The 27,651-nt window shown below is 47.2% G+C and overlaps 1 protein-coding gene across 2 annotated transcripts in view; it reads right to left on the minus strand.

Moving 5' to 3' along the window:
- Positions 1-2,422: 2,422 nt before the first annotated feature.
- Positions 2,423-27,651, minus strand: part of N4BP1 (NEDD4 binding protein 1) — a 44,541-nt gene continuing 19,312 nt past the window's right edge. The window contains exons 2-7 of one of the 2 annotated variants that reach the window (XR_016224843.1): positions 20,616-22,291; positions 13,054-13,184; positions 11,595-11,691; positions 9,172-9,244; positions 7,944-8,051; positions 2,423-6,142 (exon numbers count right to left, since the gene is read on the minus strand). Coding sequence is in view for 1 of the 2 variants with exons in the window: in XM_008275060.5 (XP_008273282.4) it covers positions 5,785-6,142; positions 7,944-8,051; positions 9,337-9,444; positions 11,595-11,691; positions 13,054-13,184; positions 20,616-22,291 (2,478 nt within the window). In the remaining variant the exon portion in view is untranslated. Of the gene's footprint in view, positions 6,143-7,943; positions 8,052-9,171; positions 9,245-9,336; positions 9,445-11,594; positions 11,692-13,053; positions 13,185-20,615; positions 22,292-27,651 lie in introns of both variants that reach the window. The other variant, XM_008275060.5, reaches the window with a different exon arrangement.

Consider the following 27,651-nt stretch of genomic DNA (forward strand, 5'->3'; position numbering starts at 1 on the left):
GCTGCAGGAGGCCCTCTGCTTCCTGCTGCCTTTTCTGGAGGCTGAAATCTTAGACTGATCCAGGAGCCAGACAGGCGGGCAGACAGGCGCATTCTTCTCGGGGGAGGCCTCCTCCCCCAGTCGCCAGGCCTGACCCCAGACTGGGTTTCAGGCAGTGGGGCTACGCAGGGCTCCCAGAGGGTGGGGAGTGGAGGTGAGGAGGGGGGATGGGGAGGTAAGGAAAGCCCCCGAGTCTGTAGGCTGTGGTTTGGAGTCCTGTGACTCTTCGTGCTCGAGCCAGGAAGCCGGAGGTGGTGGCAGAGGGCTGATTCAGAAAGCCCCAAGCCCCCTGGGCTGGTGGCCCAGCAGCGACCCTGGGGACTTCTGCCCTGTTCCTGGGCAAACCCCAGCCCGTTTCCCCAGCAGACGCCCCCAGCCCTGGCACCTGAGCTGACATAAGGCTGCTCTCAATTTTCACAAACCACCCAGGGTGACAACAGGCCGCTCTAGCAATCTGTGACCTCTAAGCAGGACCCAGGCGCGGGCTCCCTGCTGGCTGACAGGGCTACTGCCCGGGCAGCCTCTGCGGACTCGGCTCTTGGCGCCCTCCCAGGGGCGCAGGGCTGGGTACCGCCCTCCACAGGAAGGTGGGCGCAGTTTCCTCCCAAGGGCTCCATGTGCCCTGCAGCCTCCCAGCCTTGACCCAGTCCCTCACCAGCCCAAGTGTGGGCCGGGAGATGGGGGGGGCACCCTAGGCGCCAGTCTGGCGGCTGCGTCTCCTCTAAAAGCACTGGCTCTCGGGGAGGTGGAAGGGGTGGCCTGCTGGAATCCAGATCCTGAACCCTGGATGTGTCAGCTGTGAGAACTGCGCACTCCTAGTGTCTCTGCCAAGGGGAGAAAACAGCTCCACCTGGAAGCATTGCTGTGCACAGGAAACAAGACAAAGCTACGGCTGGCACAGCGCGGCGAGGGCTCAGCGCCAGCCGCTGAGCAGATCCCTTGTGGCTTGGGACAGGCAGCAGCTCTGCCATTGCCCTCTGGCTAGCTCTGGGGATGCCATAGGCGCCGGGCTTGTTAAAGGAACAACACTGTCCCCAGGTCACTGCTGGACTCCCCGTGACAAACATGCTCATGCTGTGGGCTGAGAAAGGTGAAGATGCTCACCTAAGGGCCCTCGTCCCTGTCCACACTCCCTGGTGGCCGCTGGGCCAGAGGGCGCGACTCAGACCCTGAAGATGACACGTCCATGCTCGGCTGGTGGAGATGGGGGTGAAACGTCAGGGCGGTGGCAGTTTTGAGTGTCCATGGGGCTTCTAGGCAAGGCCACGGTAGCAGCCACTGAATGGGGTTGTGTCACAGATATGAACACGCTCACTTCTGGCGTCATTCATGCAGGGGGAAGTACTACTATGCCTATTTTACCTAAAATGTGCAGGCAGGTCCACCTCCAAGTGCAGAGGGCTGGAGGGCCGGTCTCTGCCCAACTAGGGAGAGGCAGTGCCTGGAGAGGAAGTGGATGCTGAAATGGAATGCTGGGGGTAGGCTCCCTCCGCAAAGTCTGGAAGAGTCAGGGATTGTTGGGCTCTAACACCTTAGTTCTGTGTGCGCAAGTCTTTGGGATCTTTGTACACCCTAGGGGAACCTTCTCCATCCAATCTGCAAGTCCTTGCTAAGCGCGTAGGACTGGCTTCCAGCAGGTCCATGCTGAGGTGCAGAGGGTTAAGCCACTGCTGGGACACTCCTCTATCCAAGTACTGGTTTGAGTCCTGGCTGCTCCATATCTGATCCAGTTCCCTGCTATGCACCTGGGAAAGCAGCAGATGATGGCTGTAGTCCACCCATGTGGGAGACTCGGATGGAGTTCTAGGCTCCTAGTTTCAGCCTGACCCAGCCCCAGCATTGCAGGTATTTGTGAAGTAAACCAGTGGGTGCAAGCTCTTTCTCTCTGTTACTCTACCTTTCAGATAAATCATATTATGCGCTTTTATTAAAAAAAAAAAAAAAAACAAAAAAACTAGATTTCAAGGGACGAAAATCCAACTCAAACTAGCTTAAGCAGACTAGGGCACAGTGACACCCAAGGAAGGGCTTTGCTGACCACTGGAACGGGGCACTCATTTCGTCAGGGAACTCTGCTTCCTCCTCCTGCAGGCCGGCTTCCCTTGCAGCAGACACGGCCTCACGCAGACCTGGGCGCGCCCCCCCCAGCTTCCACCATGGGAGTTCAAGGTCTTAAGGTACGATTCCCGCAATGGAGCTTCCTGATCAGGAAGTCAGACGACCTGACAGCCTGTGTCAGGTGGGCATTCCCAGATCCGTCTGCCCAAGATGGTGTGGCCTGGATGGAGCCAGGCAGACAGCCCACAGCACCCCACGGCCTCCCGCAGCTGGCCTCGGCTGGCCCCACTGCCCGTGTCGCGGTCAAGAAGGCGCCGTCCTCCAGTTCACTTGAGCACACATTTATTGGGCACCTACCGAGTGCAAGGCGCTGTGCTGGGCGCCATGGCAGCTACAGAGTGAACACAGACGGTCCCTGCCCACGAGGAGCTCACAGTCTAGGATAAGACACAGTACACGAGCAGCTGCAGCCACACCGCCAGGCTGGCAAGTGCCAAAAGCAACACACAAAGTGCTGTGGGGCCACAGAACACCACGGGGCTGCTTCTGGTCAGAGCGCTGGGTGAGGGCATGGAGGGGACCTGGGGCTGGCCCCTGAAGGGGGAACTATCTGCAAGGGACGCCCACGCAAGCGGGTAATGGGACAAGGTGTGGCTGTGGTGTGGGAGCACTTACGCAGGCAGGCAGGTGTGCTGGGAAGTGGACCTTCCTGCACACTAAAACTTGGGCACCTGGATTTGATGCTCCAGTCAAGGCCACTGAAGGTCACAGAGTGCGTGTGTCTGGAAGGGAGAGCGGGGAGCAGAGAGGTGGCCTGGCTGGTCAGGCCCACTGCCCCTGGCAAAGCCAGGAGACTAGGGGACAAGGCAGATGCAGGGGCCACGGGGAGGGCAGGTGGGGCAGGAGGGAGGGGCGACAGAGGGGGAAGAGTGGGGACCCCTAAAGGTAAGCACAGACTTTCTCAAAATGTGGACTCTGGGGTCGCTGGAGCCAGGCAGACAGTGGACTGATGCTGCAGAGCCCCAGGCCTCAACCACAGCTATGAACCCGCGTCTCCCGGGCCATTTTCAACAGGAGCTGCCCTCTCTACCAGCAGATCTACAGGTGGCCCCCGGCCTGAAAACCTCCTGTTAAGAACAAGAAGGTTGTTAAGGGCTTGGGCTTGTGGGGACTCTAAGGCATCAGGCGCCGGGCTTGCTGGGTGTGCACGCCAAAGGCCTCTGGAGTCCCTGGCGACGCTTCTGAGACCACTGCCCCGTGGCAGGGCGGGAGGATCCCACGGGAAGTGAAGGGCGGGAAGTTGGGGTAAGTATGTCCAATGAACAAACGCAATTCTCAGAGGAAATCAGGTGACTTTATTGTAATGTGAGCTCCGTGGGGAGACATGTGGAGGGAGGACTTGAGGACAGGTGGGGACAGGAAGTGTTGGTGAGACAGCAGTGGGAAGCACGCTGCTCCTGATGCGCCAGGGCCGGGCAGGGGAGGGGAGGCAGCTGGAGCCGAGGTACAGAGCCTGGGCTTCGGTGAGGCCATGGGACCTCCTCTGCACTCGGCAGGTGCGGCCCATGGGAGCCTGCTCTTACGAGGCCTGCGTCCTGGCGCCACGGCTGCCCCGCGAGATGGCTGAGATGCCCTAACTGTCCTCACGGGCAGCCCACAGGAGCTCAGATGCAGGCCACTGGATGGCAGCACCAGGCGGGTCTCTTCCCACCCAGGGCCCCTTCAACTCCACCAGGACCTTCCAACTGCCAGATGTGTCTGCCTGTGCTAGCGTGGGGAAAGTGGGAATGGCTGCCAGACGGGGAGGTTCCGGCCAACACGCCCAGGCGGCAGCAGGGCCACTACGGCAGAGGCAGACCACCTAGGAACACCTGGCTAGCAGCACAGAGCTGAGTGTCAGGAGGACGCTGAGAACAAGCCATTTGCTTTCCTTAATGGTCTCAGAAGTGGGATTTTAAATACTAAATTCAAATGCCCCAGATTTCAGGACCGTCCATTACCTTTCATGTAAGGGTAAGTGATCTTCTTGCCTTGCCATAGCTGAGAAAGGCTAAGTGGGCAGCTAGGTCTCTCAGAGGATCTTGAAAACATTCAAAGGTCAAAGGTCAAGTGACTTCCAGAGCCTAGGAAACGTCCACCCCTCAGCCTGGCTGCTGGGGTCAGGCTCCCAGCTGTCTCCTCTCAGGAGGCAAACAGTGCATGGCCGAACGCTGAGCCACGAGGTCAAGGTCACTCACGAACCTGCTCCTCGCCTCTGCTGTGCTTCTGAAAGCTGAGCGACGGGGGCAGGGGCTGCAATCCCCATTCCTGGCTGCCTCAGTCTTCCACTCCACGTGCACCGCCACTGACTGGGCAACGGGCCCCAAAGCCACCGCTGACAACCTAATCAAGGCACCCGACAACAGGCGACCGGAGTCCAAGGCTGCCCAAGCTGGATGGCTCTGGAACCACCTCCTGAGGGGTGCTGGGACCAAACGAAAGCCAGGGGAAACTGCTGGTGAGAGCCTCGTTATGCCACCAGGCCCCTCAAGAGCAGACCAGCAGGCGGCCTCGGCCGCCACCAATGCGGCCAGGACAACGACACGTACCACAGCACAGACATGACACTGACCGTGAGCAGCGCTAGGCGCACGGGTATAAGGTACTAAGCCCTTTAAGTCCGGAGAAGGGTGAAAATGCTGAGTCACCCAGGAAAAGAACTTCACTGACACAGAGATTAGAAACACTGAGGAAGGAGAATTCCAAGGATGCCAATTCTGAGACTCACAGGAAGAGCTGTCCAGGAAACACTGAAGAGACAGACACAGGAAAAACAAACAGAGGGGCTCCGGGACCCCCAGAAGCTACTAATGCTATGTACTGGCTTGGGTCACTTCAAGAGTGGGAAAGTGGTTTTTGGCAAAGCTGTACAAACCACACATGGAGGTGCAGCCCAGGGCTGTGGACATGAGATGTCCCTGAGCCTCCTCACGCCCGCTGCGGCCTCCAGAGGCAGAGATGTGATCCGGGCCGGAGTCTGGTCCCTGCGCAGCCACTCACGGCACTCTGGACCACACTTCCCTCTTCTGTGGGGCAGCAGGAGCCCTAAGACTTCTCCCAGCCCCATATTCTCTGAGTCTAACTTGGCCCTGGGCGTGAACAAGGCTAGGCACAAAGTGCCATCTAGTGGCACCACCTGTCCACTCCCATGAGCGACTGTGACCCAGGACCCCACAGGAGCAACCAAGTGTAACTCCGGGGGAAGGGCAGAGGCGGGGAGGGACAGCACACTTCCCGGTGCTGGACGGGACAGAGTCATCTCAAGAAAATAGACTTTAAGAGTCCTGCTTTCCTGAGGAAAGCAGCTCTTTTTTTTTATTAGAAAGACTAACCATATCCATTTATCAATATTTTCAGCTTTAAGGAAAATAGTTTAAAAAACATAAAAATGTAAATACACTCCAGAGTAACTGCTATTAAACAGTTCTGAACAGGCAGAAAATGTAGACTTTCCTTTTACAGAAAAGGTTAAATCTGTAATAGCAGCATAATTTATATATAGAAAAAAAGCTGGTTTTGAAAACCCAGATTTTTTACACACACAACCTCTTCCATGCCCTGTACAGCACAGGTGCGTGTGCACGGGGACACCGGGTCCTTCACATTACGGTACTTGCCGCCAGGCCAGGCTCCGTGCTGCCGCCACCTTCAGTCCAACACCATGGCAGACAGGGCGTTGAGGTCTTTCATGTACGGATGCGCCACCAGGATCTGGTCAATTTTCAGTCTCTGCTCGGAGTCGGGGAAGATCTTGAGGAGGGCTTCCCTCAGCTCGCTGGTCTCTGCAGAAGACCTCTGTGCTGGCATGGACAGGTTCTGCGGGATGCTGGGGAGGGGCGCCAGGAGCGGGAAGCGGGGCTGCGGAGGAAGCCAGTGGCTGGGAGGGGCTCCCTGAATCCGGGCCGCAGGCTGGTGGCTGGTGCTGGCCGCCTGGGTGCCAGGGACTCTGAAGCTGGGGTCAAACATGCCCACGGTCGGCAGGGCATTGAGGAGGGGCTGCATGTCTCTGGGAATGGAAGAGAGCCTGGTGAGCTGGGTTAGAAGAGGAACAGCAGACCCTTCTAGAACTCTGCTGCTGACCTGGAGGCTCAACACGCCATTTCCTGGCTTCCAAAAGACAGATGTGAGATTGTCACGGAGGCGGTGCTGGAGGGGCCCGCAGGGACTCTGCCGACACCACCTCCAGACGGCTCAGAACACAGATGCGCTCTCCCTGCGACTGAGCCCTCCCAGCCACGGGGCTCTCACCCAGGGCACGCCTGGGAGCTTGAAGACAGCCGCAGCCCAGGGTCCTGGCTGACAGGCAGCACCAGAAAGGAGCCCCTCCGGGCCCAGAGGCAGTGTCCACCGGGCGGAGACTCCCCTCCCGAAGTCCGGGGGAGGAGCCTCCCACCTGACCTGGCTTCCAGCTGAGAAATTGGTGGGCTACACGATTTTCCCAACTTCAAAAGGTGGTCCCTCTGTGAGATGTGATGACTAACAACTTTGTTGTTGTTGTTAAGATTTATTTGAAAGTCAAGAGTTAACAGAGAGGTGAGACAGAGAGGGAGAGAGATAGAGAAAATCTTCTACCCACTGGTTCACTCCCCAAATAGCCATGATGGTCAGGGCTGGGCCAGGCCGAAACCAGGTGCAAGGAGCTTCTTCCAGGTCTCCCACATGGAGAGGCCCAAGCACTTGGCTTACCCTCCACTGCTTTCTCAGGTGCATCAGCAGAGAGCTGGATTGAAGCTGAGCAGCCAGGACACACAGGGAATGGCAGCACCGCAGACAATGGCTTAACCCGCTGTCTTAACTAATTAGTTAACATCCTTGTCAACAGCCAGCAGGCAACAGGAAAAGAAGCAGCAGCCCGGTCCTCACTGCGAGGCGGCTCAGGGAGTGGGAAACCGACGACTCTCTCCCGCTCAACTTGACCATGGGTCTCGGGCCCTAACGCTTGGCAGAGGCTCTCCCAGTGAAGACATATGGAAGAAAAGGATGCAGACCCACACAAATCCTGCGCTGGGAACGGCTGCCACCGTGCTGGTGTGAGAAGCCTGAGGCTGCGGACTCAAAGGCTCCAAAGAGGAATAATTCACAAACCCAGGAGCTGAACTGAGATAACTTCTGCAGAAGGTGCCTCTGTGAGTATGTTGGGGGAAACCCACCAGAAACCTGAATCCAGACCTAGAGCCCTGGGAGGTTCCTGTTACAGTGTACCCTAAGTGACACCCGCCAGTAACTGACCACCAGCTTGGGAAATCTGCTTTGTCTCTTTAAATGCAGCTCTGCATCCTTTTCCAGAATTAAAACCCAAAAAACTCAGGTACTGTGGTGCTGCCTGGGAGGCCCACATCCCACGTGGGAGCGCTGGTTGGAGTCCTGCCTACTCTGCTTTTGATCCAACTTCCTGCTAACATGACCGGGGAGGCAGCAGATGGCGGCTCAAGTGCTGTGGGCTCCTGCTACTCATGTGGGAGACCTGGACAGAGTTCCAGGTTCTGCCTCTGGCCTGGTCCAGTCCTGGTTGCTGCAGTCATCTGGGAGAAATGAACCAGAGGATGGAAGCTAGCTCTATCTATCTGTTACTCTCTGACGCTCGCCTTTCAAGTAGATGAAAAGAAATAGAAAAACCAAAGAACCACAATTGACAATTTGGTCTTTGGGGGGGGTACTTTCTTGATTTGCTCCCACATACATGATACTAGCACTACATCGAAAGTTTTAAAAAAACTAAAATGTCATTTTTACACACTTGTACTAAAGCACAAAGCACTCAGTTGAAATAAACCTTTAACTAGAAGACAACCTGAAAGAGGAAATACCTATGACAGACTTCCTTCCGAAGAAACTCTTCTAGGCGAGGTCCGCTTCTTCCCAGAGGATCATCAGGAACCATAAATATGTCCCCCACGAAAGTGTACTGCAGCAATCTGCAATACACAGAACGATTACAGCACTGCAGGGCTGCGAGGCCTCACACTGCAGGCAGCCTACGCATTCTGACTGCTTAATTGCCTAAAAGGGGGAGAAAAGAACCACACCCAAGTTAAACCATTTTAATTTCTGTTTTGGACACAAACACGGTATCAGCTGACCCTCGGATTTTTCTTTAAGACTTCTAGATTTTTCTCTGGGTAACAGAACTTTCAACATAACCTTGGGAAGCAAGGTGAGAAGACTTTCTGCCTAGGACACAACAGGCATTCCACAAAAATGTTACTTTTCAATGAAATGGGTAGTGAATGTGTCCATGGGTGAACCAACCGAAAATAAGCTTTTAAAAAAAGGAAAACAATATGATGTATGAAGAAAGAAAATTCAAGGTCAGTAGAGAACTATTATCAAGCTGGAAGAAACAAGGAAGCAAAATTAAAACAGCTCAAGGGCCTATGTTTGCTGTTTAGATCTTGGTTTCTGCCACGCTTTTGTGAATTCTGAATGCAACGGGTCAGCTTGAGTTGAGTGCATTTACAGCCTCCCAACACAGAGTGAAATGTGTACTAAGTAGTGATAGTGAGCCCGGGGGAAGATCAGCAGTGACAGGTCCTACAACATCAATGGCTCATCATCGTGCTCAGGAGATCACAGGCCAACTCTCTGTTCAGTTACCAACAGCAGCTTTTTAACAGCACTAGGGTCAAAATGCATAGGGTGATGAACTCTCACCTGGGCATTTACAGAAAAGAATCTGTTATTAAAAGCCTCTGATCATTCAGTGAAAATTTCAGACAAGAGGCAACTGTGAAAAGTCACAGGATCATTGCAAATGAACTTACAGCCGCGAATGCTCCACTAGTAACTGTCATTTCAGATGACATCTAGTATAGTTTCAATATGGAGGATTAAAAAGCTTAAGGAAAGCATCAGATGCTGACGAGCAGAAGCACTCTCCCCGAGCTCTGGTGTGGCACTCAGCCTCTCGCTGAAGCGGCCAGTGCGGGGATCCCGCCCGTGTTCCTCCACAGCTACCTGTGTCACCGTCTCACACACAGAAGGCTCAGAAACGTCACCCACAGGCTCTGCCGCCTTGGGCTGGGTCCTCCTCCTCACCTGGCAGGACCAGCCACCCTGTGGACTGGATTTCAGCTTTAGTCTTACGATACTCTGGTCTCCTGTGTTGCTTCTGCATCCAAGGTGCACAGCAAACAAGAAAAATGCAAACAAAAACAAACAATAACAAACTTTTCCAACCTAAGACAAAGAAGAAAATGTTACCTTTTCGTAATAATTTCTCGCCAAGAGACTGACTCAGTCACAAATTCTCTGAAGTTATCATTTGTTACAATTATGCCACCAGTTTTGTCCGCTAAGTGTAGTAGAAACCTATGATAATATAAGAGTTTAAAATGAGCAAACAGGCATCCCTGGGATAGAGAAGCCATGTCGAAAGCAAACAACAGGATTTCTTCACAGGACAATCATCGACTGCAGAGAAGTGAAGCCCATTACTTGAAGATCAATGGAAAATGGTGAGTACCTCCGAAATTATTGTGATCATAAAGAAGCAACTATGAGTGTATAATCAAATCTGTTTTTTAAAAAGGTGTCAACTATAGTTTATACATTTTCCTAGAAAAGTTGTATTAAATAGTGGTAATAAGAATTCATGATGGCCAGAGCAGAGACTAAATTAGAACAAAGCTGTGAAATCACCAGCTTTTTTGTTGCTAAGCTACTGTATTCTGGTTCTAAGATTAGCTGCTTGGTGTAGTCAGACTTGCAATTCTATTTTTTTAAATCATGGGTTCATATTTTCTGCTCTGATTTAAAAAGAAATGTCTAGAACTACTGTTCTGTTTAGCCTAAGTTATAAATTCACTCAAATGGAAGTTATTAAAGAATACACAGTGATGAAAAATGGTAAGACTGAAACAATAAACAAGAATTCTATTTAATTTTTGGGTCTTATTCCTGCTCAAATCCTCTTGATAGATTTATGTGGACAATATGACTTCTATTCCTGAGGTCAGAATGACCTCATTTGTCTTAGGTAACATAGACAAAGATGATGAGACAACAAATTAACAGACAGGGATCAAACCTTGTTAGTTTCAGCAATTTAGGAAACTTTGGAAAGAAACCACGATTGGGTTCTATATGGCATTAAAAAACAAGCACTTTACAAAAAAAAAAAAATCACTTCTACTCAGCATGGGTTGTAAATGCTGATGCATGCCCAGAGGTATTCTTGAAAAGGCTTTTGAGTTCAGGCACTATGAGCTAAGATGTACATTCTTGTCTTCTAAAGTCTCAAGAGCCACTTATGTCACATGGCAGCTTGGTCTACATACCTGTCCTTGGGCCCCGACTCGGCAGGGGTGTGGGCACCTGCAGGATTTCCCCAGGTCCAGAAGCCAGTCTGACCTTTGACCTGAGCACTCCAACGTCCCCTGCCCCATGCCCCCAAAGCTGAGCAAGAAGTGCCTTTCTACACATTAGCCTCCAGGACTTCACACCAAGTCCTCTTCCAGCTCTTCCCACAATGCTTCAGGTCACCTCCGATCTTCTCCCCACCCAGCCTGGTATCTCAGTTCAGCTGGGTGCAGGCAAGGCTGTCCAGGAGAACGCCGCTGGTGAATGAAGGGCCATTGTGGTTCCAAGGCCTCCTCCCCGGCAGGGCTCTCTTTTTAGCTCTCACTCATTCAAGCCCCCACTAGCTTGCTCACACGCTACACACCGTCTTTAATGGGGGAGTGATTTGGTGAACAACAGGCAAAACTCCCAGGGGGGCTGTGACAAAGACCAACAGGTTAAATGCAGGACAGGAACAAGCAGCCACCACTTGCGTGCCAGACTGGAGACTGGCTATTGCTAGTCCTACACGAGAGGGATATTGTGAGAAGTGGTACTACTGTCACTGGTTAAGTCTGGAACTCTCTTGGGTTCCAGCAAACTGCCCCCTACTACTTATTTGGGTGCCTTCTCCTCCAGACGCCAAGCTCCTGAAGGCAGGAGGTGCAGTTGATGCGTGAACCCAGGAAAGCAACTTCTGACAGACTTGGTAGGTACTCAGTAAAGTTTCTAGAAAGAATTCAAAAGGTGTCCCAGATGCACCCAACCTAAGGATGCACCTTACTCCTATCACACTGGGTCTATTATGGGGAAGAAAGTCCAAGATGCTGGCGGTCAAAAGCAGAACAGAAGCAGACAGATGATACTGGCAAACCACTCTCAAGGCTGCCACACTATGACGAGACAAACATTACTTCTTGCCTCCAGCAAGACTACTACTGAGTGCCTGCTTTTACTTAACTTCTCAGTCATGTTTTAAGAAACAAAACAAAAACTCTAACAGCTTCTTTTGTCATGTTCATAAACCCACACAGTAAAGACTGTTGATGACCATACACATAAAAGCTCTCAAAGCCCTCAGTCAGGTAAGGCCTTCAATAGCGTGCACCTGCCCAGTGGAGCAGGTGGCAGGCTGTGCACCACCCCACCCCACCTTGGAAAGGAAAAGTAGTCTTTCATACCTGTCATCATGAGAAGCAATTCTTTCTCCAAAGACCATCCGAGCAGGAGTTAAAGATAATATTCCAAGCTCCTGGAGCTGGGTTAAGAAGTGCTGTTCTGTTCATGGAATAAGTTGAATATACATTCAGAAAAAGGCTGTCTTCCCAGATGTATAACAATAAGTCAAAGAACACCCAGGTGTTTCTCTTGAAGAGTGGCAGAAAACCTTTTTTTCTAGTAACTAAATTTTACTAACTCATGGGGAAGAAAAAATAAAATCAAGCAAGACCCATTTTAAGGTAATTGCAAGGTAGGAACTGACTTTAGCTAGTTTTCTTAAATTGTAAAGAGTAACCCATAAACCTGTAAGTAACGAGCCCTTTAAGAAACTTTACAGAGGCCAAAGAGAGTGACGATTGCTCACCCTGTGGATGGGGCGGGAGCAGGGACGAGTGGGAGAACAGTGCTGCCCCAATCCCTGGTCAGAGCTGTCAAAATCTCCCTCTAGGGGCCTCCGAGCCAACTTGTTAGCTGTCTGTGCAAACATTTACGGGTTTTCACGGCAGTAGGTGGAGGCAGAGGGCAATGGAGGGGCAAAGCCACATTCTGGAAAATCAGTAGTGAGCCAAAGAGGCTGAAAGCCCAGGGCCTGAGACTCCCTAACTTGCATTCCTACAATGGCACTCTTCACTGACTTAAGCTGGCTTAAGTGTTTGACTGTCCTAGACCAGCACAGTATGTAAGCACTCTTAGACTCTTTCAGGAATCCAGAGGCAAAACTAACTACAAAATGAGTGAGATCTGCCCCACTTCTCATGTACCTTCAGTTAGTACAAGTATGCTCTTCAAAAATGAGGGAAGCTGGGAATGCTTGGGAAATGTGTGGTTTTACCATTTCCACCTCACTGGTGATTGCATTTCATTTCCTCTTTAGTGTGTTGGGCAAGCTCCTCTGCATACACCCTCTGTCCACCTTTTACTTCGAAGGACCTGGCCGAGCCATTCTGTCCTGTGTATTCTCATGACCGAGAGCACTTTGGGGCTCTCAGCAAGCACAGACCTTCCAGGCCGGACCACATGGTGAACAGATTGTCAGAAAGACACATTTGAAAATACCCAATGTATCAAGTGACTGTTTTTAAAACCACTATCTTAAATAGTCAGAAACAAACCCAGCCTAACAGAGGAGGTATTTTACTTCTTAGAAAGTCAGAGGAAAGTTTTTGTGGTGCATAATGAACTCTAACATAACTTTCTCTATAAACAACTAGGCTAACTTTCCATCCTTCCCCCAGGTATTTCCTGCACTTTAACACTCTTCATTTGGTGTTTTACCAGGTGCAGCAGATTTATAATTTTGTTTTTGAAGCTGCTACCCGTGGTATGTGGTTCTGTTCCAGGCAGCATGTGGTGCAACCACAGAACCGTAGCCAATTCATGAACCACCATCAGAAATCTGGAAAAATCAGTTCACCTCACCTGTGACATTAGGATCACGCCTTGTTCTCCACTGAGGGACAAACACAGTGATGTTTCTGTTGCCAAGCTTCCAAAAATATTCAACTGCAATTGCAATCCCACGACAAGAAAAGAACTTTTTCAAACCATGGCTGTAAGAAAATATGTAAGATTCACTTTAATTTAAAGCACACTCAGTTTCAGCATGAAAAGGTAAGATGTGCACAGAGAACAATCAGAGAATTCCCTTTAACACTCTTGCACAGTCTCTGCCTTCAGCTGCAGTTTCCTGCTTTTCAAAGCCAAGACAGAGCCCGCCAGAGCAGATGGAACTCAGTAGAGTATCAAGATTTTTCTCATATTTTCCTTAGGTGATTTAATTGTCTACTGAGTAGAGGGTAGTGAGCTTCATGAGACTACCTGTTTATTACATTTGGAAAAAATAGCCCATAATTCATGGGGGAAAATACTACTATTTAAAGTTCTTCCTGATCGCTGGTCTGTAAATCACAAGGCATTTGCTATTGAAGCAAAAACAGAATTGATGATACCAGGCCCTGTGCCTGACTGTGACGGGGGAAAGGGGGGGAAATACAGTACAGACATCACTGCAACACCATGGCTGCTGCCGGCTCCGGCTCCGGCTCCAGGAGGGCTCAGTGCGCAGCTTACAGGAACAAGCTAAGGCCAAGACACAGAAGCAGCAACCTGGAGACTGTGGAAAGTGATTTTATTGCAGAAAACAGAAACAAGTACAGAACAGACATCAGCACACTTTTTCATGACAGAGATCATACCACTCAACTGCCACGGTGCTGGGGGCAGCCTGGACAACTGAGTGTGGCTGTGCCCCATTTGCACACAGACAAGGAACAACAGAAGAGTGGATGCCTAATGCTCCCTTGCCCTCTCAAACAGCCTGGTGACACATTTCAAAAGAAAAGGAAACACTTAAAATTCCATTTTCTGGTTTTTTTTTTTTTTGAGTATATTTTTAAAGTTTGAAATTAAACAGGTAGTAATCCATTTGTCCATCTGTAGGTACCAGGAAATAACAAAGCATAGAAACCTCAAACTGTGATGCTACAATTTATAAAGTCGGCACAATCTATTTTCACTGATCCAATGATCACCTACAATCCAGTGACAGTACATTCTGCATGCTCACTCCTGCGACTTCTCCATGACTACTCACCAAACCAGTTTCACAGTTACTTACATCATGTGAAAGTTCTGCTAGCTAAGACACAATGTTCCCAAGTCAAACTCAGGCTCTCTTAATTATCCAGCCCCCGGCCCCACCCACCTCCACCCCACAACTCCAGTTAGACTGATCCAAGCAGTCACCAGGCCTCTGCTTCTGCTCAGCCTCTCACGGCACTATCCTACACGGGCCTCTGCCTGGCTCCAGGGCCCCTCCTCACCTAACCAATCAAAAGAGACCTGGCCAAAGAGAACCACTCTCCACCACAGGTCCACACACTTGGGCCATCATCTGCTGCCTCTCGAGCTGCGTGCGCAGGGAGCTGGGTGGGAAGCACAGCAGCCAGGACTTGAACCCGGGCCTGGATACGAGAGGCTGGCACTCCAAGTGCCAGCCTGACCCTCTGCACAACGCTGTCTCCAAGAACAAAAGAGCTGTTTCTAGAAACCTCAATACCACACTAAACTCCAAAGTGGTGTTCTCAATGCTATCTACCACTTTTGATACTTTGCAAAATCTCCAGAGCTGAATAGCTCTGATTCAAAATTCTGGTAAATATATTTAGGGGCTGGTGCCATGGCTCACTTGGTTAATCCTCCACCTGCGGTGCCAGCATCCCATATGGGCGCTGGGTTCTAGTCCCGGTTGCTCCTCTTCCAGTCCAGCTCTCTGCTGTGGCCCGGAAGGGCAGTGGAGTATGGCCCAAGTGCTTGGGCCCTGCACCCACATGGGAGACCAGGAGGAAGCACCTGGCTCCTGGCTTCAGCGCAGTGCTGGCCATGGTGGCCATTTCAGGGCTGACCCAATGGAAGGAAGACCTTTCTCTCTCTCTCTCACTGTCTAAAAAACTCTACCTGTCAAAAAAAAAAATATATATATATATATATATTTAACCAGAAAATAAAACTACAGGAAAAAAAAAATCAAGTGGAATCAAAACTACTGTCCCCCAAAACAGTAACAGAGGGACCCCTAAGGACTCTTTCTATTCATGTCCAATCATCTGACAAGCAGAAGGTGCTTCATCAACAGGGTCATCAGCCCAGAGCGGCAGTGGACAAAGACCAAAAGACCAAGTTTGTACACAAAGGGTACACAGTACAGTTACACCTGGCTACTTTGGGAAAGGACAAACCTGGGGCAGGAAGGGGCTCTTGGTTCCAAATGCAGAATGAACAGCTATTTGGCCCAAGAGACCAGGTGTGTATAGGTTCTCAAGGGAAACTGGAACTGTTTCCTTAGAACTGGTAACAAGTTACGTCATCTGGTTTGTTTTCTGTATCACAGGAAACAGTCAACCAAAAGACTGTCCAAAGCAGAGAAGAGCTAGGTGAGAGATTGCACACAGGTTTGTGGCACAGTGGGTTAGATCACCGTTTGGGACACCAGTATCCCATACTGGAGTGCCCAGGATAGAATCTCATCCTGGCTTCTAATACGACTTCCTGCTAATGTGCCTGAGAAGGCTGTAGATGATGGCTTAAGTACTTGGGCTCCTGCTACCCATGTGGGAGACCTAAAGGGAGTTCCTGGCTCCTGGCTCCTGGCTCTGGCCTGGCTCAACCCAGGCTGTTGGTGAGTATCTGGAGAGTGAACCAGCAGATGGACAATCTCTCTCTCTTTGCCTTTCAAATAAATTTAAAAAATAAAGCTTAAAAAAATGACAGTCACAATATCAGACAAGGCTGTGTTGGAAGACAGTAGAAAGCCTTTCTGAGTTGCCCAGAAAAATGATTCCCCTCTACAGCTTCCACTTAACGAAGAGAACCACTGAACCCTGATATAGAAAGACCAGCATGAAAAAGTACTTAAAATGTACAGTTCTAGCAAGCAAAGGGGCAAATCTCATCTATATGGAAAATTATCAACCCAGATAAGTCAGGTGCTCTTGTGCCGAAATTTTAGGCTGACAGAGCCCAAATGCTACTGTGGTGTCTAGCCATTCACCGCAATTTCCACTTACTCATTACTTGACTCATTCATCGCGACAGGGGAAAAAACAGTGTAAAAATACACATAACCAGCAGCACGGAGCAGGGTATTTTGGCATTTCTCATGCGTGTGCAGAAGTTGCAGACATCACGCTGCATAGGCAAAACAGCGGCTCTGCAGGAACCCAGGAAAGGGTGGGCCTGGACTGCTTTGGGGTGGGGCTCACACCAACAGATCCTATTGCTTAAGAACTCCAATGTCCTTTCAGTTACTTCCCCAACTAGTGAGGTTTACTCCGCACTGATGGGCAACCAAAGTTGAAGTATGAAGTTCTCAACTTGTGTGGGGGCTGGATGGTGTTCTGGAGAGACAAAATGGGCCCAAATCTCTTCTCTGTGTAACCTTGGACAAGCCTTTCAAGCCACCTCATGTTACGTAAATTACAGATATTTACTGCCTCACAAAATTGGTGCTTGCTTTTATTTTAAAAGATGAAGTGGAGGAGCAGTCATTTGCCACAGCATGCCTCCTGCATTGCTCAGAGCCCTGTTGTAGAGACTGGATTTGAGTCTCACCTCCACTTCCAATTGTAACTTCCTGCTAAGGTGCACCCTGGAAGAAGTGGTGATGACTCAGGGACTCAGGTCCCTGCCATCCACATGGGAGACCTACACTGAATTCCTGACTCTACCTCAGCCTGGCCCAGCCCCAGCCCCAGCTGTTGTGGGCACCTGTGGAGAGAAGAAGGCTATGTGAGATCTGTGCCTCTGGTTCTCTTTCCAATAAAAATAAACTAAAATTTTCTAAAAAATAAAAATATATAAAAGTAATAAACTACAATGCCTAACACATAAAACATGTTTCAGTCTTAAGATTCCAAATATTTGGTATTAAATAAATGGTATCCATTAACATCTAATCTAAGTTCACAATGGGTGGTGAAAAGTCACTGAAGCTTTCCTAATCTGTAACTCTTTCACTCATTCACCAACAAGTTTTTATTGAGTGCCTACTATGTTTCGGGACCATGGATGTTCCAGGTAGTTCTGTGAACAGAACAGATACAAACTGTCCTTCAGGCATTATAGCTAATGTAACACACACTTAACATTGAAGCAACGGATTTAGAGTAAGGGTTTATTTTTTTCAAACCTTTAAAAAAAGTTTATCAAAGTAGAATTCACATGATATAAAATAAATAATATATATCAAATATATAATTATATAAATTATATAATAATATATAATCTATATTAATGTATATAATAATATATAATAAAACTGTTTAAAGTAACCAATGGACTTGGTACACTCATGATGCTGTGTAACCACCACTTACACCTAGTTCCAAACATTCCCATCATTCTAAAATTATACTCCACAGCCATTAATCAGTTTTGCCCCTAGAAAAAGGGTTAATTTTAATTATTGACATTTTAGATCAATCTATGTCAATTAAGGATGTCTGTCTTCTTACAGCATCACATCCTTTTTTAAAATTGAGACACCTGTGAATTCAAAGAAAACTCAAATCCTCCCCAAATAACCAGCTTTCAAAAAAAGGCTGTAGGTTGGGGCTGACATAATCGCAGTACATTAATCCTCCGCCTGCGGTGCCAGCATCCCATATGGGCGCCAGTACAAGTCCCGGCTGCTCTACTTCTGATCCAGCTCTCTGCTAAGGCCTGGGAAAGCAGTAGAAGATGGGCCAAGTCCTTGGGCCCCTGCATTCATGTGGGAAGCCAGAAGAAGCTCCTGGCTTTGGATTAGCTCAGCTCCAATGGTTGCAGTCATTGGGGAGTGAACCAGTAGATGAAAGATATTTCTGTCTTTCCCTCTCACTGTCTGTAACTCTGTCAAAGAAATTAATAAAATCTTAAAAAAAAAAAAGCACAAAAAACAGGGTTGTAGGCTTCCTGTAGGGCTACAGTCAATGGCATTAGGAAATGAGTGTCACAATGACCAGGGAGGGGCACTCCAGGCCAAGGGAGGGACAAGATATGCAAAGCATCCTGTTATAAATAGATAACACCACTCCAAACACCACCTCTTCAAAAGACTTTTTACAACTATCATTATCACTGTTCATCCAATGTTAATTTGCATTTCTTATTCAACAATTGGGGAAACCTTACCACCCAGAGAAAAGTGAAAAATGATTCATAATTAAAATCGTGATCTAAATACCGTATCATCACATGTCACATGGCTCAAGAAATTGTTAACCATGAAGACCTGGAGCTGGGCCTGGACTATGGGAGACTGCAGTTGCATTTCTGATTTTCATTTCGATGATGCTATGCAGCTGGGGGTTTGCTGGGGCTCCCCCAGTAGAGTGGCCAAGCACCAAAATGAAATAACAGCACTATTTGGAAAAAAAGACAAGTGAGAGTCTATTACATATTCTGAAGTCCTGTCTTCAAACTTCAAACATCTGAAATGCTGGCTGGCAGAAAAACACAGCATCAATAATTCATTCAAAAAATAAAAAACAAGATAATTATTATATTTTTAAAAAATACATACTAACATGTTTGTGGATAAACTGGTCTAACCGAGATTTCCTTCAGAACACCAGGGGTGTAAGGCAGCAGGTGAGGGTGCAGAGGAAACAGCTAGGCAGCAGCTGTAACTGCTGAAGCTCAATGATGAGCTTATTGCCTTTTCTTGTATATTCACTTGAAAATCCTAACAAAACAAAGCTACAAATCTGTAACAAGCATGTGTTTCAATAAGAAGGTCTTATTGTTCAATCTCAGCAGGCATTCCTAAAAACCTAGCGTACCAGTACCAGCTGATCTCCTGGAGCTCCCCAAACATGCCACACACCATCCAATCACTGACATAAGTATTTGAGATTTTTCAATTTTTTCCTCACTCCATGTCCAGATATTTAAAATCCTAGATGACCTTCAGATCTTCAAAATCGATAGTGTTATTAAATCGTATTAGGCTTAAAGCTACCTCTTAATCCTGTGTTCCTACAAAGTGAACTGCAACCTAACTTTACAATGTGTAAACAAACCTAACAAACAGTTGTCTCAGCCAATCAAGAGCTGCCAGGCAAATACCTCACTGGCCAGTCCAAAATAATGCAAATAGACCAGCTGTAACCAATCAGGGTGTTTCTGTGTGCCACTTCCCCTTCTTTTCTATCATTAACTACTGCCTGCCTGAGTCACTGGGTGGAGCTCCCTGAACCTCTCCTGGTTTGGTTCCAAGTGCTGCACGATTCATGAATCATTCCTTGCTCAAATAAACTCTGCTAAATTTGATTTGTCTGAAGTTTCTAACAATGGTGCTGACTGCTTTTGAGAACTGGTGGGCAACTTAACCCAGCACCTACTGAAAAAGCATCATAAACATCTCATTAAGGACAGGACAAAAAGCAACAAACTGAGCAACTGAAACTCAGAAGGGCCCGGATCAAACAGCTGGTCAGGACCACAGGGAGACCCTCGCACTCTTCCTACAACTGCATTACCCTGCATCTTAGAGAAGAAACCCAACCCCCACACTACAGGCCTAAAATCAGAATCCTAACAGGGTTCCAAGACAGGCTGCAAAGAAATGGTCACTTTACTAAAACAAGTATTACTAAGTTTTGGTAAAAGAGTAAAGTGACCATTTCTTTGCAGCCTGTCTTGGAAGAGCACGCAAAACAATTGATTTTCTTAGAAAAGGAACTGCGGGGCCTGTGGCATAGTACATTACGCCTTTGCCTTTGAGGCTGCCATTCCATATGGAGGCTGGTTTGTGTCCCAGCTCCACCACTTTCAATCCAGCTCCCTGCTAATGACCAGGGAAAAGCAGTGGAAGATGGCCCAAAGTGCTTGGGCCCCTGCCACCTACGTGGGAGACCTGGATGAAGCTCCTGGCTCCAGCCTAGCTGTTGCAGCCACCTGGGAAGGGAGCCAGCCAAAGTAAGATCTCTTTCTCTCTGTAACACTTTCATACAAATAATTAAAACAAAAACAAAAACAAAAAACAACAACAACAACAACACGGAATTGCTAACATTCTAATCAGCAGAAGTACCTCACACCTTTTATTACTGTAATGTCTCTGCATGTAGATTCAGTGAATTCCAATACAAACACAGGAAAATCTCTTTTTTGCCTTAAGCTCCATCCTTGGTTAAGGACCTAATGAGCATTTCTAGCCTTGTATTCAGGCTCTAATGACTCAGAAGTCTCTATACTGCACATCACTGGGCAATGCACTGGAGAGGTACATTCTCTATTATCATTTCAATAGGACCAAGCACCACTCCCAACTCCAGAGATGGAATGATGACAAAACCTTTTCAACCAGCTGGCTCCCCTGCCCCCAGTTAAAGCTATAGATCAACTAGACAGATGCACAGCGCAGTTCCCACATGCACATCATTCACAGCCACTACTAAGAGCCCTATGTAAAACTAAAAAAGTCTCCACAGTGGACTTACGTAATTGCAACATTGCTCCCGTCTATGACAATGTGCTTCAAGTCCGTTCTCCCAGGTTCATTTTTTAATTCCAGCTTGTACGGTACTTTCAGGGTATCTCGAAACCTCTGAACCCCAGTAACTGAGGAGTCAATGTGCTCAGAAGGCCCTGCCAACCTTGCATCAGGCGCTGAAGGTAACAGATGAGGTCGTGGCATTGGGGGAGAACGGGGTGGGCAGTTGGGCTTGGACTGAGGGGAATTAGAACATCCCAAACGCTTCTCACAGGCAGCTTTCACATTATTTGGAAGCAAGGGTTCTGCTTGCTGCTGCAAACCATTTTCAGGAAAAACTGGAATTCTGGGCTGGTGACTTGGTGTGCCCCTTGAAACAAAACTGACTTCTTTGGGGCTTGAAGGTGCAACAGAAGGTGAGAGGCCATCAGTTTCAAGGTCTGTGTTGCCACTGTAGCTGTGGTTTGAACCCCAGATTTCATGTTTCTGCTCTACTGGCACTGTTCTGAAAGTATTCACTCGGCAGTTTGAGGTACAAGGTTTAGTTTCTACTTTGAATGGTAACTGAGAAAATTTTTCTCCCATATTTTGCTGTGATTGAGTCTGTGTTTTCTTTGGAGTGGAATCTGTTGTAAGTTCATTCATGCTGCTACAAACACTCTTATTTTTGGTTTTGTTGGTCTCTGAATACACAGTGCCAGGTGAAAATTCTCTATCTTCCTGGGACCTTTTATTTTCTTTTTCAATTTCTTCTAAGAGCAATAATGGCTCAGTAGATGGCCCATATTCCCTAATGACCTTCTCAACAATTTCTTGGGAATAGCCCATGGTTTTAAAGAAGTTTACAAGGATGTTGTATTCCATTTCCTCAGTAGTGTCTTTTACATCTGGACTCAGAACTTCAGAATCGGACAAGTCAATGACAACACTCCCGGCTGCTGACTGACCATCATGTGTAAGCTCCCCCTCCTGAACATTTTCCAAAGAAAACTGCTTTTTGGTGTGCCTTTCCTCGGAATCAGAAGACCTCCTTTTGTGACAAACCCTGTCTTTGGAAAGTGCCTCTTCATCCGGGGTCAGACCATTTACTGGAACAAAAAGCACATCTGGTGAACTAGAAAGCACTGTGTCCATCTGTTTTGTGAGTTCAGAAACAGGAGTACCAGCTTTATTTCTTGCCTCTTCCTGCAAAATGACTTCCTCTCTGGAAATACTCAGACCTGTGGCAGCATTCTGTGTGAATGGAGTATGTTGGGAATCTTGAATTTCAATAACATCATCTCCTGTTTCAAATAGATTCTCCCCACTTTGTGTGAGTGTCAAAAGTTCTTTTTTCAAAGAAGTGGGCAAAATCAACAAATCCATCGTGTAACTGTCCGCATGAGCTTCAACAAACTGTCTGAATTCTCTTTTCACCTCTGATTCTTTCTGACTGTTGGGCAGGTTCTCCTTACTCTCAAAGAGCTTCACGAACTGCTGAATGTGACTTCTCGCCATGACCACAGCCTCAGCACTCCCTCTGATGCCAAGCAGGCCAATGTCCAGAATGCAGAGGTCAGCACACGTGTCTTGAATCAAGCTCTTTAAAAAGAGGCTCTGTGCCCCAACAAAAATGCAGTGCATGGCTTTGGGGTAACATTCTCTTTCTTCTAATTCAGGTTCACAGATTCCTTTAATATACTCCTGCAAAAAAGAAGAAATTAGACCACTTTATAAAGGTTCCTGATTGCACATATTAAATCACATATTCACAGGGCAGGCACTGTGGTGCAGTGGGTTAAGCTGCTGCTTGGAATGCCGGGTTCCAGCATCAGAGTGCCTGGGATCAAGCCCCACCTCCATTTACTCTCCAACTTCCTGCTAATGCGCCTGGGAAGGCAGCAGATGATGGCCCAAGTACCTGGGTTCCTGCCACACACAGGGGAGACCCACATGGAGTTCCAGGCTCCTGGCTTTGGCCTAGCCCAGGTCTGGCTGTTGTTGCAGGCATTTGGAGAGTAAACCAACAGAAAAGATTTCTGTCTCTCCCTCCCTATCACTCCACCTTTTAAGTAAAATGTAAGTGTCAAGTTGAATCTACAAAAACCACAAGATACTCGTAATTTCAGAAAAATGTCATGTTTTAAATTAAAGATTTGAAATAACATATAAATAGCTTAATCATCTCCAGACAGTTTGAGAAGTTTACATCCAAAACTAAAGGTCTAGTGCTTGTACATTTTACATCCCTAGCAATGTGCTCTTAGGGACTTGCCTAGCTGCACACCAGACAGTCCAAAGGCTAGATTTACTTACATCTATAAAGAACATTTTCGCTTGCTTGGTAGCGAGAAATTTATTACCACCATGGCATAATCAACAAGAGAAAAGTCAAATGAAGAAAGTCAAAGGAAGAAATTTTGCTTTGCTTTTACTACTATTACACTTTGTTTCCAGATACAACAAAAACTATTACGTTTGGGTTACAGATTTCTTGAAGGCCTTTAGAAAGAACAAGATTAACAACAAAAGTCATTTTTCACCAGCTAGTTGGATCAATATAGGCCCTATGTAATTTTTTCAAAAAACAAATTTGCAGAATGCTTCATGAATTGGCAAATCATCCCTGCACTGGCGCCATACTGTTCTGACTTTGGTGTATGTGCAGTTGAAGTGAGCTCCTATCTTACATAATTCTGCAAGAAAGATAAGACTGCTTAAATTAAATGTACATCTTCATATAAAGAACCAGAAAATGTTGGACAGTGCTTTGTTCTCAGATACTGGCACTGAAAGCGGCCTAAATGAGGCAAGAAAGGAAATTGGGCCAATCAAGCAAGCATGCGCATGCACACACACACACACACACACATTTTGCTGGTACAGCAACGTTTGATTCTGGAGTTAGTGTCCTGACCTCATATTCCAACAACAGGACTGCTACAACCTTGCTCATGTTACCTAACCCTCTTCGCCCAGTTTCCTCAACTGTCTAAGAGAAAAGGGTAGTAAAATTACAGAGGGTTTCAAGGAATTCACAGAGATGAAGGCCTGACAATAGTGCCTTGCACAGACTAAGTGCTTACGAAATACTTACACTACCATTGAAAACTTTCTGGAGAGATATGTGTAAGAAATGAGCCTAGCAATTCCTGATCTATACTTTAAACTGGAGTGGCATTCCCAAAGTGACGCTATTTCAAAGTTCAACCTGTGCAGCACCAATCAAAACGCTTGCACGTACTACACACTTGTTGTGTTTACAGCTACATATCTCCAGTTAGAATTTATTTTACTTTTTTTAAAATGATGTATTCATGTACTTGAAAGGCAGAGTTACAGAGAGAGGAGAGACAGAGAAAGAGATCTTCCATTTGCTGGTTCATTTCCCAAATGGCCACAATGACCAAGACTGGGCCAGGCTGAAGCTAGGATTCAGGAGCATCCTTCCATGTCTTCCATGTGGGTGTGGGGGCCCAAGGACTTGGGCCATCTTCTGCTGCCTTCCCAAGCACATTAGCAGCTGGATTGGAAGTGGAGCAGATGGGACTCAAAGTGGCATCCATATATGGTGCCGGTTCTGCAGGTTGTGTGGCTTCAACCTGCTGTGTCACAGCGCTGTCCCTCCAGTTAGGATTTATACTCAAATCTGTACATATTCCTTGTGCATCTATAATTTAGAACGACATCATCCCAATGGGTAGATGAAACCAGAAACAGAAGAAAAACATCATAGAGGAAGGCTTCACATAAGCAGCCTGAAGTTCAGTCACGACTTCTTTACTCCCACTTTGCTTGTGGCCCTAGTGGTGCCGCGCAGAGGCAAGTGGTGCTGGATGAGGCATCCTTCTCTTTTTCACAGGCAGCTTGCTATTTTTATAACCTGGTAATTAAATTCAGTCACGTACAGTAGCTGAGCACCCTTTTTCCCCAAATGCAGAAGCAAAGTGCTACATTTTGATGTTAGCTCCCCTGAAGATCTCAAGAAGAGCAACACTTGGCTATCATTTGCTTAAATTTATGCTGTATTTGGGTTGTGGCTTCGGGTTTTTTAAAAAGGCATTTTAGGGGATGGTGCTGCGGTACAGTGGGTAAAGCCACCATCTCCAACACCAGCATTCCAAATGGGCTGGCTGCTCCACTTTCGATCCAGCTCCCTGCTAATGGCCTGGGAAAAGCAGCCAAAGATGACCCAAGTACTTGGGCCCCTGCCACCCATGTGGGAAACCCAGAATAATCTTCTGGCTCCTGGCTTTGACCTGGCCTAGCCTAGCCCCGACTATTATGGCTATTTGGGGAGTGAACCAGAGGATGGAAGAGCTTTCTCTGTCCCTCCCTCTTTCTCTGTAGCTCTTTCAAATAAATATATTTAAAAAAAAAAAAAGGATTTTGACCTAAGTCCATAAGAACTTGCAAAGGTAACACAAAGATCCTGTGTACTCTTCATTCAGTTTCATCTTATCGTTGCACCTTACATAATTACAGTAAAACATGAAAGCCAGGCAAAGATGCCGCTACAGTGTATGTAGAGCATTCTATGCTATTTTATCATGTGTAGCTTTGCGAAACTGCCACCCTCATCAAGATTCAGAACTATTCTAATACCACAAGATTTCTTTCATGTTAACCCTATATAGTAACAGCCACCCACCTTCTAACTTCTATGCCTAACCCATGGCAACCACTAGTCTGTTTTTGTCTCTATAATCTTGTGACATCAAGAATGTTACACAAATGGAAGTATAAAATTTTGGCTTCTGAGGCCAGTTGGCTTTTCCCATCCAACACAATGCATACAAGCCATTCACACTGTTGCCAATATCAGTAGTCTATTCTGTGTTACTACATGGTAGTCTTCCGTGGCATGGAAAAGCTAATTTCTTTTTAAAACCATCTTCCGGCCAGCGCCGCAGCTCAATAGGCTAATCCTCTGCCTAGCGGCGCCGGCACACGGGGTTCTAGTCCCAGTCGGGGTGCTGGATTCTGTCCCGGTTGCTCCTCTTCCAGGCCAGCTCTCTGCTGCGGCCCAGGAGTGCAGTGGAGGATGGCCCAAGTGCTTGGGCCCTGCACCCCATGGGAGACCAGGAGAAGCACCTGGCTCCTGCCTTAGGATCAGCTCGGTGCGCTGGCCGCAGCGTGCCAGCCGCGGCAGCCATTGGAGGGTGAACCAACGGCAAAGGAAGACCTGTCTCTCTCACTGTCCACTCTGCCTGTCAAAAACAAAAACAAAAACAAAAACAAAAACAAAAACAAAAACAAACCAACAAACCATCTTCCTACTGAAGGGCTTTCAGGTCGTTCCTGTTTGGTGCTATTACAAATAATGTTGTCATGAGTGATTAGTGGTTGTTATTTGGACCAAATTCTCATTCTTCAGTGATTAATGCCCAAGAGTACAACTGCTAGGTCATATAGTTAAGCGCATGTTTAGTTTCTCAAGGAACCGCCAGACTATTTTCCAGAATGGGTATTCCATTTTATACTCTCCCAGCAATGGATGAGAGCATGATCCAGTTTCTCCACAAGCTCGCCAACTTCTGATATAGTCACTGAATTTAGTTTCAGCTGTTCTAACAGGCGTACTATCTCAGCACAGTCTTAGCTGGCATTTCTTTCCCTAGTGGCTAGTGATGGTGAACACCTTTCCATGTGCTGTTTTCTATCTATATATCCTCTTCAATGAAATGTCTGTGTTTTGCTTCTGAACATGTTCTAATTTTTTGACTGGCCTGTTTTTTCCTATTGAGAGTTCTTTTTATATTCCAGATATGAGTCTTTCTCAGATGTGTGGTTTGTAGACATTTTCTCCCTATCTGTCTCCTCATCCTCTTTAACAGGGTATTTCCTGACAGCAAACATATTCTTACTCAAGTACTCCATTTTTCGGGTGACTATAAATGGTACTGTTTTTGAATTTTGGTCTCCATGCATTTGTTGCAAGCATATAGTAATACAGTTAATTTCTGTATGTTCATCACATATCCCAAGACCTTCATAAACTCACTTGTTTCTAGTGTAAGGAAGTATGTGTGTAATGCAGCTTCCTGTAAAATTTCTATGCACATTTTATATCCTCCATAATTATTTTCTCTTTTGATGCATATACTTTTTACTTTCATTTCTTTCCTACTGCAGTGGCCAGAAATTCCAGCACCATGTTGAAGTGGTGAGAGCTAACATGCTTGCCTTGTGCACAACTTCGAGAAGCATGCAGTCTCTTGCAATTAAGTTAGACAGAGTCCTCGTGCAGATGCCTTCAACCATGCTGATGGAGTTACCCTGTGTTCCTAGTTTCTGGGGAGCATGAACACCAAAGAGTGTTGAGATCTGTCCAGTGCTTTACTTCATCAATTGATACAATCATGCCATTCTCCACCCTCCCCCCACCCCTGTCTGTCACTTTGTTGAATTACACACTGATGATTTCTGAATACTGAATGAGTCTTGCTTCCCTGGATTAAGTCCTCCTTGGTCATAGGTATAATTGTTTTTCTATATGGCTATATTTTCTGTATTTGCAAAGATTTTGTTAAGGATTTTTAGATCATTGGCATCTGTATTAAATGGGGACCTGTAATTCACCTTTTTGGTACTGTCTCTGCCTGGTGTTTGCCATCAGGGTAATACTGGCTACAGACGAGTTAGGAAATGTTCCCTCATCTTGTATTTCCTGGAAGTGACTCTAGAATTGGTGTTCATTCTTCTTCAAAATTCTATAGGCAAAACAACCTGGGTCTGGAGATCTATTTTTATGGAGTTTAGAGGTTGCTAATTTAATTTAACATCTCAAAGGCTATTCAAATGATCTGTTTCCTATTGGATGTGTCATGGTTCTCTAAACCTATGAGGAACTGATCCGTTTCATGTAAGTTGTCAATGTACTTGTTTGTAGCAAGTTTTGAAAGAAAATAACCAGAGATAGGTTACATAGGTATAAGACAAGCAATTCACCAAGAAGACATTGTGTAACAATGCTAAACATATATGTTCCTCACAGTGGAGCCCCAAAATATCTGAAGTAAAAACTGACAGAGGAAAGTGACAAATCCAGTCATAACTGGAGA

The sequence above is a fragment of the Oryctolagus cuniculus genome, chromosome 18 (assembly GCF_051225735.1).
Source record: "Oryctolagus cuniculus isolate XC-2025 breed Fujian yellow rabbit chromosome 18, ASM5122573v1, whole genome shotgun sequence".
Lineage (NCBI taxonomy): Eukaryota > Metazoa > Chordata > Mammalia > Lagomorpha > Leporidae > Oryctolagus > Oryctolagus cuniculus.